The sequence below is a fragment of the Micropterus salmoides genome, unplaced genomic scaffold (assembly GCF_014851395.1).
Source record: "Micropterus salmoides isolate LMB-PRFRI ecotype aquatic unplaced genomic scaffold, ASM1485139v1 Ms_hic_scaffold_19, whole genome shotgun sequence".
Classification (NCBI taxonomy): Eukaryota; Metazoa; Chordata; class Actinopteri; order Centrarchiformes; family Centrarchidae; genus Micropterus; species Micropterus salmoides.
Window position 1 is genome coordinate 708,500 of NW_024041039.1, and position 15,000 is coordinate 723,499.

A 15,000-nucleotide genomic window follows, 5' to 3' on the forward strand; every position below is an offset into this window, starting at 1 on the left:
CAAGACAGAGCATCTACACACGACAATGACCAGACAGTTGTGGAGAAGTTTAAAGCCGGGTTTGGATACAAAAAGATTTAAACATCCAAAGGAGCGCTGTGCAAGCTATAATATTGAAATGGAAGGAGTATCAGACCACTGCAAATCTACGAAGACCCGGCCGTCCCTCTAAACCTTCAGCTCATACAAGGAGAAGACTGATCAGAGATGCAGCCAAGAGACCCATGATCACTCTGGATGAACTGCAGAGATCTACAGCTGAGGTGGGAGACTCAACAATCAGTCGTGTACTGCACAAATCTGGCCTTTATGGAAGAGTGGCAAGAAGAAATCCATTTCTTAAAGATATCCATAAAAAGTCTCATTTAAAATTTGCCACAAGCCACCTGGGAGACACACCAAACATGTGGAAGAAGGTGCTCTGGTCAGATGAAACCAAAATCGAACTTTTTGGCAACAATGCAAAACGTTATGTTTGGCGTAAAAGCAACACAGCTCATCACCCTGAACACACCATCCCCACTGTCAAACATGGTGGTGGCAGCATCACGGTTTGGGCCTGCTTTTCTTCAGCAGGGACAGGGAAGATGGATGGAGCCAAATACAGGACCATTCTGGAAGAAAACCTGATGGAGTCTGCAAAAGACCTGAGACTGGGACGGAGATTTGTCTTCCAACAAGACAATGATCCAAAACATAAAGCAAAATCTACACTGGAATGGTTCACAAATAAACATCTCCAGGTGTTAGAATGGCCAAGTCAAAGTCAAGACCTGAATCCAATCGAGAATCTGTGGAAAGAACTGAAAACTGCTGTTCACAAACTCTCTCCATCCAACCTCACTGAGCTCGAGCTGTTTTGCAAGGAGGAATGGGCAAAACTTTCAGTCTCTCGATGTGCAAAACTGATAGAGACGTACCCCAAGCGACTTACAGCTGTAATCGCAGCAAAAGGTGGCGCTACAAAGTATTAACTTAAGGGGGCTGAATAATTTTGCACACCCAATTTTTCAGTTTTTTATTTGTTAAAAAAGTTTGAAATATCCAATAAATTTCGTTCCACTTCATGATTGTGTCCCACTTGTTGTTGATTCTTCACAAAATATTACAGTTTTATATCTTTATGTTTGAAGCCTGCAATGTGGCAAAAGGTCGAAAAGTTCAAGGGGGCCGAATACTTTCGCAAGGCACTGTACATGCACACACACACTCACTGGCCACTTTATTAGGAACACCTTGCCAGTACCGGGTTGGACCCCCTTTGCCTTCAGAACTGCTTTAAGTCTTCATGACATCCTTTCAACAAGGTGTTGGAAACCTTCCTCAGAGACTTTGGTCTATGTTGACATGACAGCATCACACAGTGCTGCAGATTTGTCAGCTGCAGATCCACGATGAGAATCTCCCGTTCCACCACATCCCAAAGGGGCTCTGTTGGACTGAGATCTGGTGCCTGTGGAGGCCTCTGGACTCCAGTGAACTCATGTCATGTTCCAGAAACCAGCCACTGTAAATCACTGAACTGAGCCTGCTCTGCTCCGCTGGAGCACCTGGAGATGGTTGTGCGTGAAAATCCCAGGAGATCAGCGGTTTCTGAAATACTCAGCCCGTCTGGCACCAACAACCATGAGACGTTCAAAGTCACTTAAATCCCCTTTCTTCCCCATTCTGATGCTCCGTATGAACTTCAGCAAGTTGTTTTCACCACGTCTACGTGTCTAAATGCACTGAGGCGCTGACATGTGATTGGCTGATTAGCTATTTGTGTTCATAAGCAAGTGCTGACCTGAATTATTTATTTTATTTCAATCGAATTCATCGTGGCTTCTTTTTTATATTCTGCTCCCCATAGAAGGAAAAGGTGGAGAACCACCGGTGTATAGAGACAGAGGACTGTTTCACAGTGAGCACGACAGAAACGGCGCCCTCTGGTGGTCACCCTGGGATTAACAGTCACACACCATGTGGCCAAAAGTATGTGGACGGGCCCTCAGCCCCACTTCAAACTGTGAGCTCCCTACCTGTCTGTGGGTCGTACTGCCGGACCAGGACTGCAGTGTGTGGGTTCTCCAGGTGTGGGGGAGGAGACAGCGACAGGTCGGTCTGCAGGTCAGAGGTCAGAGTCCCGATTGGATCCACCATCAGGTCGCCCACGGTGACCGAGCCCTGATTCGTCGCTTCAAAACTGACTTCAGACACATCTGGAAGAAACAGACATGTGATGTCACCGATACTGTTGTTGTTTACAGACGATGTCGTGTTTTAAATGGCCCAGGAAACAGTTTAGTGTTCAGAGTCAACATTAATATGTGTGTTTTTTGCCCTCAGCTGGTGTCTGAAGGCAGTCTTACCTGCACACTGACTGATCTGTCCAGGTGAGGAGGTCTGACCCCGCTGGGCTGCTGTACTCTTGCTGTAAGTGTTGGGATTTGTAGTCTGATCGTCTCTCACCTCTCCCACGCTGACCTCCTCCTCCTCCTCCTGATCCCTCCCCCAGGCGCCCTGAGCACACAGCAGGTCAGAGGTCAGAGGTCAGGAGATGTGTGAGTGTGTGTGTGTGTGTATGTGTGTGCGTGTACCTCCGGCTGTGGTCTCTCTCCTCTGTGTGTGACTCCCTGCTCCATCTTGGTCAGCAGGGTCAGCAGGAGGTCGTGACCTCTGACCTGTCCTTCACTGGGGGGGTCAAAGTCCTGGAGGAGGGACAGGTAGTGAAAAAACAGACAGGAAATACTACTACTGTAGTAGAAGTAGCACCACTACAGTGAGCTGTGATCACTGATGATGTTCCTCACCATCTCCTGCAGCTCCTGGAGGGAGCTGGAGAAACTGCAGACCGCCGCCTCCTCTGAGAGAAGAAGACAGACTTCAGATTATCTGGGAGTTTCAGTGTTGTTTATGATGTACCGTTCTAAAGTTTGGACACGCTTGGAAATGTCTTTGTGGACATTAATGTATGTACAGAGGCCGTTCTCAGCAGCCATCGGCCCTGTGCTACAACTGCACGCTGTGTTTGCTGATCCAAGCTCATCAGTTTAAAGGCTGATCGACCGTTAGAAAAGTCATGGCAGCACAGCTAAATAAAAGAAGCAATAAAACCGACCTTAAGACTAGCTGAGTATCTGGAGTCGGGCTGAAACGATTCAGCGATAAATTCAAATAATTCGATTACTAAAAAGCATCAACAAATTCTTTGAATCGACGCTTTGTTTAATTCATATAACTGTACAGCACATTGTTCCACACGGACATTTATTACTGTCGCACATCGCGCTGACGCTGTGAACACGAGCTGATGATGATGGCGCTGTTTGCAAAGTGGAGGAAGGGAGAGAAAAGTCTGGGATTATTTCAAGCTAAAGAAAACAACAACTCTGTAATGTCACCGTCCGACCACCGTACAACCAAACTGATGTCGCCTTGGCAACAGCACGACGGCAGCTGATCAGAAAGCAGCCGGTGTTCTGCCAGCGGACCACAGACTGAAATCCTGACTGACTGTTGAGTTGAGGCCAAAGTAAGCTGAGAACTGGTGCGTTTGTTGTTCTGCTGGTCGGCCGTGAGTTTAGGTTGTAACGTCACACTCGTGAATTACCCAGCTGATCCAGGGGGACGACGCTCCGCCAAGCAAAAGTACTTCTTCTACGATTACTGGATGAATCCATGAAATAATCTGTAGAATACTCGGATACTAAAATCATCGTTAGCGTCAGCAGCTGTTGGTTCCATCAGAGGCTCGTCAGTCCGTTCTTGTTCTGAGAAATGAAGCCGTTCCAGGAGAGAAACTGGGAAGAACCCGAAGATGCTGTTTCCTCCTCCCTTCACAGAACAAACCGGCTCTAACCACAACAGAAAGCAGTAGAAAGTTTAGTTGGAGACTCGCACAGGGGCGCAGGGATCTTGATGAACGAAGGCTATCACTTCATTTTGTAACGCCGGGTCACACCCTGAGGACGGACTGGAGCCAGTTTCCTCCTACAACAGGACAACGACCCAAAGCAAAGCTGCAAACTGCACAAGAACTACTGAGGGAAGAAGCAGTCAGCTGGTATTCTGTCTGTAGTCACCAGATCTCAACTGCTGAGCAGATTACGTCAACAAACTGACAACTGGAATGCCAAAGGTTTCGATGAAAGCAAAGTTCGGAGGGACACAATTATTATTTCCATTAAAAAGCATCGTCAGCGATTTCATGTAGGTTTCCATGGAAAAGAAGTGATGGGGGTGAAGATGCTACCTGTGGTGGCAGCCAGCTGGTTGACACTGATGAGCAGTTCTCCCTCTGAGATGTGTTTGAGTGCAGCTTCTGTCCCGGCCGTCACCGCGCTGCTGCTGCTGCTGCTGCTGCTGCTGCTGGAGCTGCTGGAGTCCCCTGAGGAGCTGGACGGGGACGCCGGACCCGGAGGAGGAGGAGGAGACGGGGAGGGAGCAGCAGGGGCGGAGGGAGAAGGACAAGGAAGAGGGGAGAAGGGAGGAGGCTCCTCCTCTGCTACTGACATCACCCTGCAGGATGGAGGCACGGTTAGACGTTTAGAGGACGCACTTCCTGTCCACTAAGGAACACCTGAAGTCTCTAAATCTGCTCTGCGTCTGCATGTGTTTAACATTAACAGTTAATCTGCAGATTCCTTTTTTTAATTGATTGATTTAATTGATTAGCGGATGAAACAGAACTCCAAATGTTTTCCGTCCCGTGTGATGAAGACGAGCAGCGAAGCATCACATCTGAAGCTTTGTCACCAATTAATGATCAAATAGTTGTGTGTAATTCTGTGTATACGTACTATTACATAATAAATTAGTACAAGTCAGACTCCAAAACCACTGGATCCTACATTTCCCACAATGCACCTGGATTGTGTCTTTCATTGGAGGTGTGTGCTTGTTTGTGTACATACAGCGGCTGTGCGTGTGTATCCAGGTGTTCCTCTGGTCTCTCCTCGTCCAATGGCAGCTCAGCGTCTCCCCAGTTGAGAGGGGGCGGGGCCTGATGAACAGCAGGAGGACTTCCTGGAGAGAGGGAGGGCTCTGGGCTGGAGGTGGGCGTGGTCACAGGCTCTGAGGTCACAGACGGACAGAGACAAACCGTCATCAGCTGCCTACTTATTGAAACACAGCTAAATGTTTAGTTTAGGTTCTTCCAGCTGCAGAGATGGCGGGTTGTGTTTATTGACTCAGCGAGCAGTTCGGCGCTGAAACTCACAAGAAAAGCAAAATAAATTCTGAAATCACATTTACACAGCTAATGCTATCCATGCTAACACTAATGCTGCTGCTGCTAATGCTATCCATGCTAACACTAATGCTGCTGCTGCTAATGCTATTCATGCTAACACTAATGCTGCTGCTGCTAATGCTATTCATGCTAACACTAATGCTGCTGCTGCTAATGCTATTCATGCTAACACTAATGCTGCTGCTGCTAATGCTATTCATGCTAACACTAATGCTGCTGCTGCTAATGCTATCCATGCTAACACTAATGCTGCTGCTGCTAATGCTATTCATGCTAACACTAATGCTGCTGCTGCTAATGCTATTCATGCTAACACTAATGCTGCTGCTGCTAATGCTATCCATGCTAACACTAATGCTGCTGCTGCTAATGCTATTCATGCTAACACTAATGCTGCTGCTGCTAATGCTATCCATGCTAACACTAATGCTGCTGCTGCTAATGCTATTCATGCTAACACTAATGCTGCTGCTGCTAATGCTATTCATGCTAACACTAATGCTGCTGCTGCTAATGCTATCCATGCTAACACTAATGCTGCTGCTGCTAATGCTATCCATGCTAACACTAATGCTGCTGCTGCTAATGCTATCCATGCTAACACTAATGCTGCTGCTGCTAATGCTATTCATGCTAACACTAATGCTGCTGCTGCTAATGCTATCCATGCTAACACTAATGCTGCTGCTGCTAATGCTATTCATGCTAACACTAATGCTGCTGCTGCTAATGCTATTCATGCTAACACTAATGCTGCTGCTGCTAATGCTATCCATGCTAACACTAATGCTGCTGCTGCTAATGCTATCCATGCTAACACTAATGCTGCTGCTGCTAATGCTATTCATGCTAACACTAATGCTGCTGCTGCTAATGCTATTCATGCTAACACTAATGCTGCTGCTTCTAATGCTATTCATGCTAACACTAATGCTGCTGCTGCTAATGCTATTCATGCTAACACTAATGCTGCTGCTAATGCTATTCATGCTAACACTAATGCTGCTGCTGCTAATGCTATTCATGCTAACACTAATGCTGCTGCTGCTAATGCTATTCATGCTAACACTAATGCTGCTGCTAATGCTATTCATGCTAACACTAATGCTGCTGCTTCTAATGCTATTCATGCTAACAATAATGCTGCTGCTAATGCTATTCATGCTAACACTAATGCTGCTGCGTCTGACCTGCTGCTGTGATTGGCTGAGGAGACTCCTCGTGCAGCAGGCTGGTTGGTTCAGAGGGAGGGGGTGTGGTCAGGCGTGGCAGAGTCTCTCTGCTGGGCGGGGTCAGGCTGGGTGGAGGGGTTGGTACCGGTGTAGGAACCAGTGGTACCAGTTTCTCCTGGAACAGAACCAGCAGCAGGATTCAGACAGACTGAAGACTGAAGGTGTTTCGGTTGGTGTTTGTCCCGAGTGTTTCTACCTCCTGATTGGCTCCTGGACCTGGTCTGGGCTGCTCCTGTTCGGGTGCTGGTCCTGTCTCCAGTGTGTCTCTGTGTCCCAGCATCCGGGCCACGTGCTCTGTCAGAACCTCATTCACCAGCTGCCGGATCAGAGCCGAGTCCACCGACATGTTGGAGTCTACAAACAGCTGCAGACCTGCACCTCCTGCTGCCTCCACTGCGCACAGACACATGAACACATGAACACACAGACACACACACAGACACATGAACACATGAACACACAGACACATGAACACATGAACACACAGACACACACACAGACACATGAACACATGAACACACAGACACATGAACACATGAACACACAGACACACACACACAGACACATGAACACATGAACACACATGAACACATGAACACACAGACAGACACACAGACACATGAACACATGAACACACAGACACACACACAGGCACATGAACACATGAACACACAGACACACAGACACATGAACACACAGACACACACACACACAGACACATGAACACATGAACACACATGAACACATGAACACACAGACAGACACACAGACACATGAACACATGAACACACAGACACATGAACACATGAACACACAGACAGACACACAGACACATGAACACAGACACACACAGACACATGAACACATGAACACACACAGACACACACAGACACATGAACACATGAACACACACACACACACAGACACATGAACACACAGACACACACACACACACACACAGACACATGAACACATGAACACACAGACACACACAGACACATGAACACATGAACACACACACAGGTAAACCTCTGTGTGTTCAGGTGAGTCAGGTGACTCTGGGCTGAGAGCCACAGACAGGAAGTCAGACAGACGACAGGTGTACAGAAGAAAAGCAGCCTGGTGCTTTAACATGAGCTGTTCGGACCAATGAGCGATCGCTATGATCAAATCTGTTCTGATTGGTCCGTCAGTGCTCACCGATGTCTGAGGTGACGCTTCGCTCCTCGGGCTCTGATCGGTCAGTGGAGTCGTTCTGGGCGGGGTCAGATGGAGGGGGGCGGCACATCTCTGAGATCATCCTGGACATCAGCTGCTGCTCCACCCTGAACACAAAACCAACAAACTGTCAGGGCCACCAGGATCCAGCTCAGTCCAGTTGAGTCCGGATCGGTCCGGTTCAGTCCAGTTTGGTCTAGTTCAGACCGGTTTCTCACCATTCCACCAGCCGGTTCTCCAGGGCGTCTCTTCGCAGGTCGAGGCCCAGGACGGAGGCCTGATCCTGGGCAGGGAGGGCAGAGCGGGCCTGGGGAGGGAAGACCGGACCCTGATACAGGACCGGAGGGGGAGACGGACCTCCATCCAACTCCACAGCCTCCTCCCCGACCACACTCACCTCCTCCTGCTGAGAGAGAGGACAGACGGGAGAAAGACGCTGCAGCAGAACGACTTCACATGTTTGGATCAGACGGAAATCAGTAAACGACCCAAACTGACTGAAGCATGACCTCAAAACCAAGGAGGAGGAGGAGGAGGAGGAGAGGAGAAGAAGGAGGAGGAGGAGGAGAAGGAGGAGAGGAGGAGGAGGAGGAGGAGGAGGAGGAGGAGGAGGAGAGGAAGGAGAGGAAGAAGAAGGAGGAGCAGGAGGAGGAGGAGGAGGAGCAGGAGGAGGAGGAGGAGGAGAAGGAGAGGAAGAAGAAGGAGGAGGAGGAGGAAGGAGGGCAGGAGGAGGAGAAGGAGGAGAAGGAGGAGGAGGAGAGGAAGGAGAAGGAGGAGAGGAAGGAGGAGAGGAAGAAGAAGGAGGAGAGGAAGGAGGAGAGGAAGAAGAAGGAGGAGGAGGAGGAGTAGGAGGAGTAGGAGGAGGAGTAGGAGGAGGAGGAGAGGAAGGAGAGGAAGGAGGAGGAGGAGAGGAAGAAGGAGGAGGAGGAGAGGAAGGAGGAGGAGGAGGAGAGGAAGGAGGAGAGGAAGAAGGAGGAGGAGAGGAAGGAGGAGAGGAAGAAGGAGGAGGAGGAGGAGAGGAAGAAGAAGGAGGAGGAGAAGGAGAGGAAGGAGGAGAAGAAGAAGAAGAAGAAGAGAGGAAGAAGGAGGAGGAGGAGCAGGAGGAGGAGGAGAAGGAGAGGAGAGAAGAAGGAGAGGAGGAGAGGAAGGAGGAGGAGGAGAAGGAGAAGGAGAGAGGAAGAAGGAGGAGGAGGAGCAGGAGGAGGAGGAGGAGGAGAAGGAGAGGAAGAAGAAGGAGGAGAGGAAGGAGGAGGAGAAGACAAAGAAGAAGAAGAAGAAGAAGAAGAGAGGAAGATGAGGGTTACCTGGACAACATCAGTGACAGACAGGAAGTCGGCTCCAGGGAAGACGTCCTCTTCGTCCTCCTCTTCGTCCTCCTCTTCGTCACTCCTCCGCTCGATGATGTCAACAGTGTGTGACGGAGGAGGAGCCTCACCTGCGTCCAGCTGCTCCGCCTCCTGTGGACACAAACACAGCTGGTGACCTCTGACCTCACACAGAGTACAAACAGACAGAACGTTTGTTTGTTTGTTCTGTTGTTATGGTGATCTTGTTTTGATTCGCACGTTGGGCTGCAGTTGGACGAGACAAGTTTTTATTATTATGATCTATGTATCTATAATCTCTCTTCACACCGACTTCCTGCTTCCTCCTCTGAACACGTTCCAACGGCGTCCCGAGTTACGAGGCGACAGTGAACACAACACGCACAGAATCATTTCTCTCTGGCTCTGCGTTCCGTTCAGCTTTGCTTGGCATGAATGTCGAAGAACAATAAAGCCGAAGCTTAAAAGATAAAACAAAATTCATTCATTTCACTCACTTGTGACTGTAGCTCAGATGTTCTGTCATCCACGGCAACCGCACTAGTTGTGGGAGGAGCTGTGGGTGGTGATGTCACTTCCTGTTGATGTTCAGTGAGGCGCCTGGAAGAAGAGTCCATCCTGCGACGACCTGGGGGGGGCGGGGGGTTAACATAATATATGCATTAATATTTCACTGTTTTTTACAGTTTTATTATTTTTATTTTCTCTGTTACTTTTCTTTAATATTGTTTGGTTTTTATTTCCTGTTGCTGATTGAATTATCTTGAAGCAGCAGGAGATCAAAGCCGTTCTTTGATTTCTCAATAAAAGAAGAAGAAGACTAATAAAAGGCTAAAAGAGACTTTGTCCAGCGCCACGCAGGGATTTCTGGGTAACAGAGTCCTGCATGTTCAGACCGGCGCCTCTTATTGTTCTGTTTGTTTACTGACCCAGTGGGATCGCCACGGGAACAGAGTGACTGTCTGCAGGGGTCACCGTCAGGTCAACGGGGTCACCAGAGGTCAGGTGGGAGGAGCTGATGATGTAATGGTGCTGAGGTCGTCCAGGTGACAGACTGAGGGGAGGAGCCAAACACGTCTGAGTCTTACAGGACTTCAGCTTCACACCTGATGGAGACAGGAAGAGACAGCTGGACTCAGACGTGTGAGACCAACAGGTGTGTTACAGCTGAGCTCTGATTGGACAGTTCTGCTCGGTGACTGAGGATAGAGGCGACTCGTGTCCGCTGCTCTGTACGCTATTTATCGTTTAACAAGTTTTCTGACCTCTGACGCTCTCCACCAGCCGGGGGCGGGACTTCCTGCCGGGCGGTGAGCCAGGTGAGCTGAAGCGAAGGTACGGACTCTTCTTCAGGGTCCGTCTCAGACCTTCATACGGGGCTCTGCCGTACAGACGAGTCAGGTACGACACTCCGTCCATCGCAGGGTCGCTGTCTGTCCGCCCACCTGAGTCTCTGTCAGGCTCCGCCCCCTGAAACGATCAAGGAGTGCTCACCTGTACGCCACAGATCAAATCACTCACATCGATCAGAATAGAGCCCAGTCTGACCTGTCTGCGTCCGGCTGTCCGTCCTCTTTCTCCTCGTCCCGCCGCAGTCTTACTTCCTGTTGCTCTGGGCGCGCTCACTGGCCTCCCCCTGCCCCTGTGGGCGGAGCTCCCAGCAGCCCTCTGCTGTGATGTCACCGCAGCGTCTCTGCTGGCTGAGCGTCTGACAGAGTCTGCAGCTCTGCAGGGAACATCTGAGGACAGCTCAGCCTGAGGACAGCAGGACGAGTACGGAGTCAGATTTGTGCCAATTTAGTCAAACGAAACAAAAAATAAGAAGTTGATAGAAAAACTCTGAAGCACAGAAGAACCTCCGGGCTCCTCCCGTCAATTTTCTAAATAAAATACCCTGAAAAAAAGAATCCATTTAACTATTTAAATCACAGTAGAAGCACAAACTCAAGCACTGATTCCAGGCGATGTCGGCAAAATCAGGCAGAACACTCTGATTCTGAAATGCTCCCTGTGGGTCTGCAGCCCGCAGGCGACGGAACAAACAGAGCTGCGGCAAATGACAAATTAACAACAAGTCGACGCTGAGACGCTTGCGGTGGACGTTGACGCCGGGCTGGAGCCCGAACGAAGCAGCCGGAGTCGTTGGGCTTTCGGAGTTAGACGGTTAATAAAAGTTTGTGACACAACAGCGTTGAAACGTCGGCTTTTCACACCGACATCGTTCCGCCTCCTACCGACATTCCCGGCTCAGAGGCGGATCAGATCAGACCCCCCTTTCCGGGTCGGTACCTTTCACAGAGCGCAGCGAGCCGCCATGTTGGCGTAATAATCCCGGAATTCTGGGCAGTGAGAAAGCGCCTACCGTCAGCCAGAGAGCAGGCGGTAAGAGACCAGCAGTTTGTTTCACTTTGGAGATTCATTTTTTTTGCTTTAGAGTTTAAAGTTCCCATGAAACGGAAACCGGAGCGCTATTTGCTTCTGTACATGCGCGTTTCCTGTTAAAACACAAAGCTAGGGACGGACCTGTCGCAAGTATTGATTGACGTTTGCGGCAGCCAATAGCGCTGAATGTCCTCTCAGCTTCTTATGTTCTGTTTGATCTTTAAGAAGCTTTGTTTGACAAAATTGGCACAAATCTGACTCCATAGAGGAGAAGACATGAAAACACACAGAGGAATCCACAAGCTTCCCCAGAGACACAAAGGGTCTGAAACCTGATCCTACATCAAGTTCACGATAACGTTGGAGAAAACTGTCCGCTGTGAGTCCGGCAGGAGTTACAGGGCTGAGATCAGAAACCAGCGCAGGGCAAAACTCCAGTCTCCAACTCTAACAGTCACAGTCACATCAAGGGTTATCCTGGAATTCCAGGACGACCCTGCTGGGAGCTCACCTGGATGTCTTTGGTTAAGGAGCTGATCCAGGCGTCCACGGTCTTCTTGATCCGGACCTCCTCGGTCCCGTCCCTGCAGAGGACAGAGGACACAAAACAGAAGTGAAGTGACGTCCGTTTGTGATCTCAGCTGCTTCTTTTCTTACTTTCTATCATTGTTCTGGCATCAATAAAGTATTTCTGATTCTTGGATTTTGGATTTCTACTTATTATTATTCTTGTCTTTGTTTTTCCTCCCGCCTGTTTTCAGCCCTTCGTCTAAGCTTCACTCATCAGTGATAATTAGCATTAGCATTACGACAGGAAGCTAGCATTAGCTACCTGTTAGCAGCCAGCGCCTCCAGCTGGCAGTGCAGGACCTCTCCGGTTCTGGCTCTCAGCAGAGCCTCCAGGTTCTCCTCCAGAACCTTCTTCTGTCTCCGAACCTGACGGAGAACCTGACCCGCCTCCTCCAACACAGACGGAACCACAGGCCTCCTCTGGACCAGTACGGACTGGGACTGCTGGGACTGGGTTTGTTGGAAAGGGCTTTGATGGAGCTGGACTGGTTTAGATTGATAGTGGGACTGCTGGGACCTGGGTTGTGTCTGGGACTGCTGGGACCTGGGTTGTGTCTGGGACTGCTGGGGTTCAGTTTGTTGGGACCTGGGCTGGAAGGATTTGGGATGGTTGCGTTGGGAGTGGGATTGCTGGGACTGAAGTAAGTTTTGTTGGGCTTGGTTGTGGTCTGGTCCAGGTCTGGTGGTGTTCAGAGAGTCTTCTGGCTGCTGGACGACAGAAAGTCATTCAGAGTTCATTCAAAACACCAGAAAACGCCACTTCCTGCCGTTTAAGTACATGATAAAAGACGTGAGGGTCGAGGTGCTGAAGGTTTCTGGGGGAACTCACCGTCAGCAGCATCTTCATCTCGCTCTTCAAACGTCCCATCTCCCTCAGCATCTCATTGGCTCTCCTCGCCACCGCCTGACTGTGATTGGCAGACGCCGCTGGCTGGGGTCCCGGGGAAACGCCGGGACCTCTGGAATGCCGTGCATCTCTGAATAAAAGAAGACCAACAGAGATCGGCAGAGTTCAGAGTCAGACTGAGGACGAGTCTGTTCAGTCAACAAAGAATTAATCAACAACAATTTAATAATTGTTTAGTTTACAAAAAGTCAGAAAACTGTCCAAAGAATCTCAGAATCCCAGTTTCTGAGCGTCTGTGTTGACAGATATGGACCAGCTGTCTGCAGCAGGGTCCTTTTACTCAGAGGTTTGTTCAGACGTGGCAAGAAATATAATAAGTGTTTCGGCAGCGCTGGGTTTGAGCTAGTTTGCCTTGTGGTCCAGCAGATGGCGCTCTGCACATTCACTCCCAGCTGCTGACCTGATCCATAAACTCGGCTGATCAGATAATCAGGACAGGAAGAGGCGAGTCTGTAAAAAGCAGCCTCACCTGGACGACCGGGAACTGACACCAGACGGGGAAATCTGACAGTCGCAGCTCACTGCGCTTCACGACGCGGCGCCGGAGATCACTGAACATGAAACAGTGACGCTCACAGCCCTCAACACCTGAGCTGCTACCTGTGGCGCCTTCTGATGCTTTAATGGATACATCATCATCATCATCATCACCACACACACACCCAGGCAGCAGCGACGGCTGGCGTTTACCCAGTCTCGCTACCGTCTGCTGCGTCTGCAGCCAATCAGAGGACACCACAGTGTGCGTGCAGGGGATGGGTGGAGATAAAATGGCCGCCACGATAACCTCCCGCTCCGTCATTCATACACAGCTGCGGCAGACAGTCTCCGCCGCCGCCGCTGCTGTTACTAGGCAACAGCTCAGTGGTTTCCCACAGCAACAGTGAGCAGAGATGCTGAGAGGGGGGGGTGAAAAGGGCTTCTCCTCTCTGCAGACCTTCACGTGCCTCCAATAATTCATGAGTTGTGTAGTAACGGGTGGAGCTGAATATTGATGTGTGTCAAGCTCTTCTTTCATTTTGTCCTTGTGGTTTCCCATCATCCTCTCTGCCTCCCTCAGGTAAAATGGAGGATTTACAACATGAATGATGATGAGGGATAAACGTGGGACCACATGTTGTAAACCAGGACCCGTGTGGACCCTGGTGGGCTGAACACGGACCCTGGCAGGTTACATGTGGGGTAGATGGTAAAGTGGCCCCTGTTCACGTGACGCCGTCTGTCTGACCGCCAGCGTCACAAACACATCACCGTGGTGGGGGGGGGGGGGGGGGGGGGGGGCAACCTGGCCTGACCTCTGACCTCAGTGCCTGCAGGCTCATCAGCTCGCTCACATTCAAATGAGCTCATCCCTGAATAAACGAGGAGGCTGGTAACCATGGCAACCCCAGGCGGGCGGGCGGGCAGCATCCGTTCAGCGCTGATACTGCAGGTTAACTTGCACATACACAAGGATACACAAGTACTACAGTGCACAGTGATAAACCCACGGGTATTTTACGGCGATTATTACTGCAAATACTGCTGCTTCTGTTACCTATGAAAGTACTGAGTACTGGCAGATGTACTACAGTCAGTACTACCTCTACTGATACTACAGCTACTGCTGCTGAATACTGCACTGCAGCCAGGAGCAGTACACAGTACACACTGTGTGTATTAATACACTCCGCTGTGCTCATTTTTTTCTCTTACTCTCTCCCCTTCCTGCCAGCAGCTGTGGTCTCCATGGTAACCATCAGCCAATAACATGCCTGCTGCCGTCTCCCCGTCCTGACCCCCATGAATACATCAATGATCACAAGACAGAAGTAATACATCAGTAATATATATTATTCTGCAGTATTTTTTGGTGCTTAAAGTAAATTTTAATGCCAATACTTTTACTACAGTACAAATATTAATGCTTTTACTTGTATCAGAGTATTTCTACACACACATTACTTCCTCTGTTGCTTTCTGACGCTGATCAGGAATCATGAGCCATCATGAAACTGACTTCATCTCCTGAAATAAACACCTTTGAGCCTGCTGGTTTTCAGAATAAAGGTCGGCCGGTCTGTCGGTTCAGAGAGACAGAAGAAAAGTCAGGAAAGGTTCAAACCAAAGGAATTTATTACAACGGACTGAGCT

At 49.6% G+C, this 15,000-nt stretch overlaps 1 protein-coding gene across 10 annotated transcripts in view; it reads right to left on the minus strand.

The window, feature by feature from the left end:
• kiaa0586 (KIAA0586 ortholog) overlaps positions 1-15,000 on the minus strand; it is a 90,017-nt gene that overhangs the window by 54,795 nt on the left and 20,222 nt on the right. For 8 of the 10 annotated variants that reach the window (XR_005445559.1, XR_005445560.1, XR_005445561.1 and 5 more), the window contains exons 10-27: positions 12,790-12,937; positions 12,223-12,668; positions 11,902-11,974; positions 10,557-10,763; positions 10,274-10,478; positions 9,938-10,114; positions 9,506-9,636; positions 8,988-9,140; positions 7,902-8,089; positions 7,666-7,790; positions 6,662-6,858; positions 6,424-6,580; positions 4,896-5,055; positions 4,235-4,500; positions 2,793-2,845; positions 2,580-2,690; positions 2,352-2,502; positions 2,022-2,201 (exon numbers count right to left, since the gene is read on the minus strand). Coding sequence is in view for 7 of the 10 variants with exons in the window: in XM_038728144.1 (XP_038584072.1) it covers positions 2,022-2,201; positions 2,352-2,502; positions 2,580-2,690; positions 2,793-2,845; positions 4,235-4,500; positions 4,896-5,055; positions 6,424-6,580; positions 6,662-6,858; positions 7,666-7,790; positions 7,902-8,089; positions 8,988-9,140; positions 9,506-9,636; positions 9,938-10,114; positions 10,274-10,478; positions 10,557-10,763; positions 11,902-11,974; positions 12,223-12,668; positions 12,790-12,937 (3,128 nt within the window). In the remaining 3 variants the exon portion in view is untranslated. The remainder of the gene's footprint in view (positions 1-2,021; positions 2,202-2,351; positions 2,503-2,579; positions 2,691-2,792; positions 2,846-4,234; positions 4,501-4,895; positions 5,056-6,423; positions 6,581-6,661; positions 6,859-7,665; positions 7,791-7,901; positions 8,090-8,987; positions 9,141-9,505; positions 9,637-9,937; positions 10,115-10,273; positions 10,479-10,556; positions 10,764-11,901; positions 11,975-12,222; positions 12,669-12,789; positions 12,938-15,000) is intronic. The other 2 variants (XM_038728143.1, XM_038728141.1) reach the window with 2 other exon arrangements.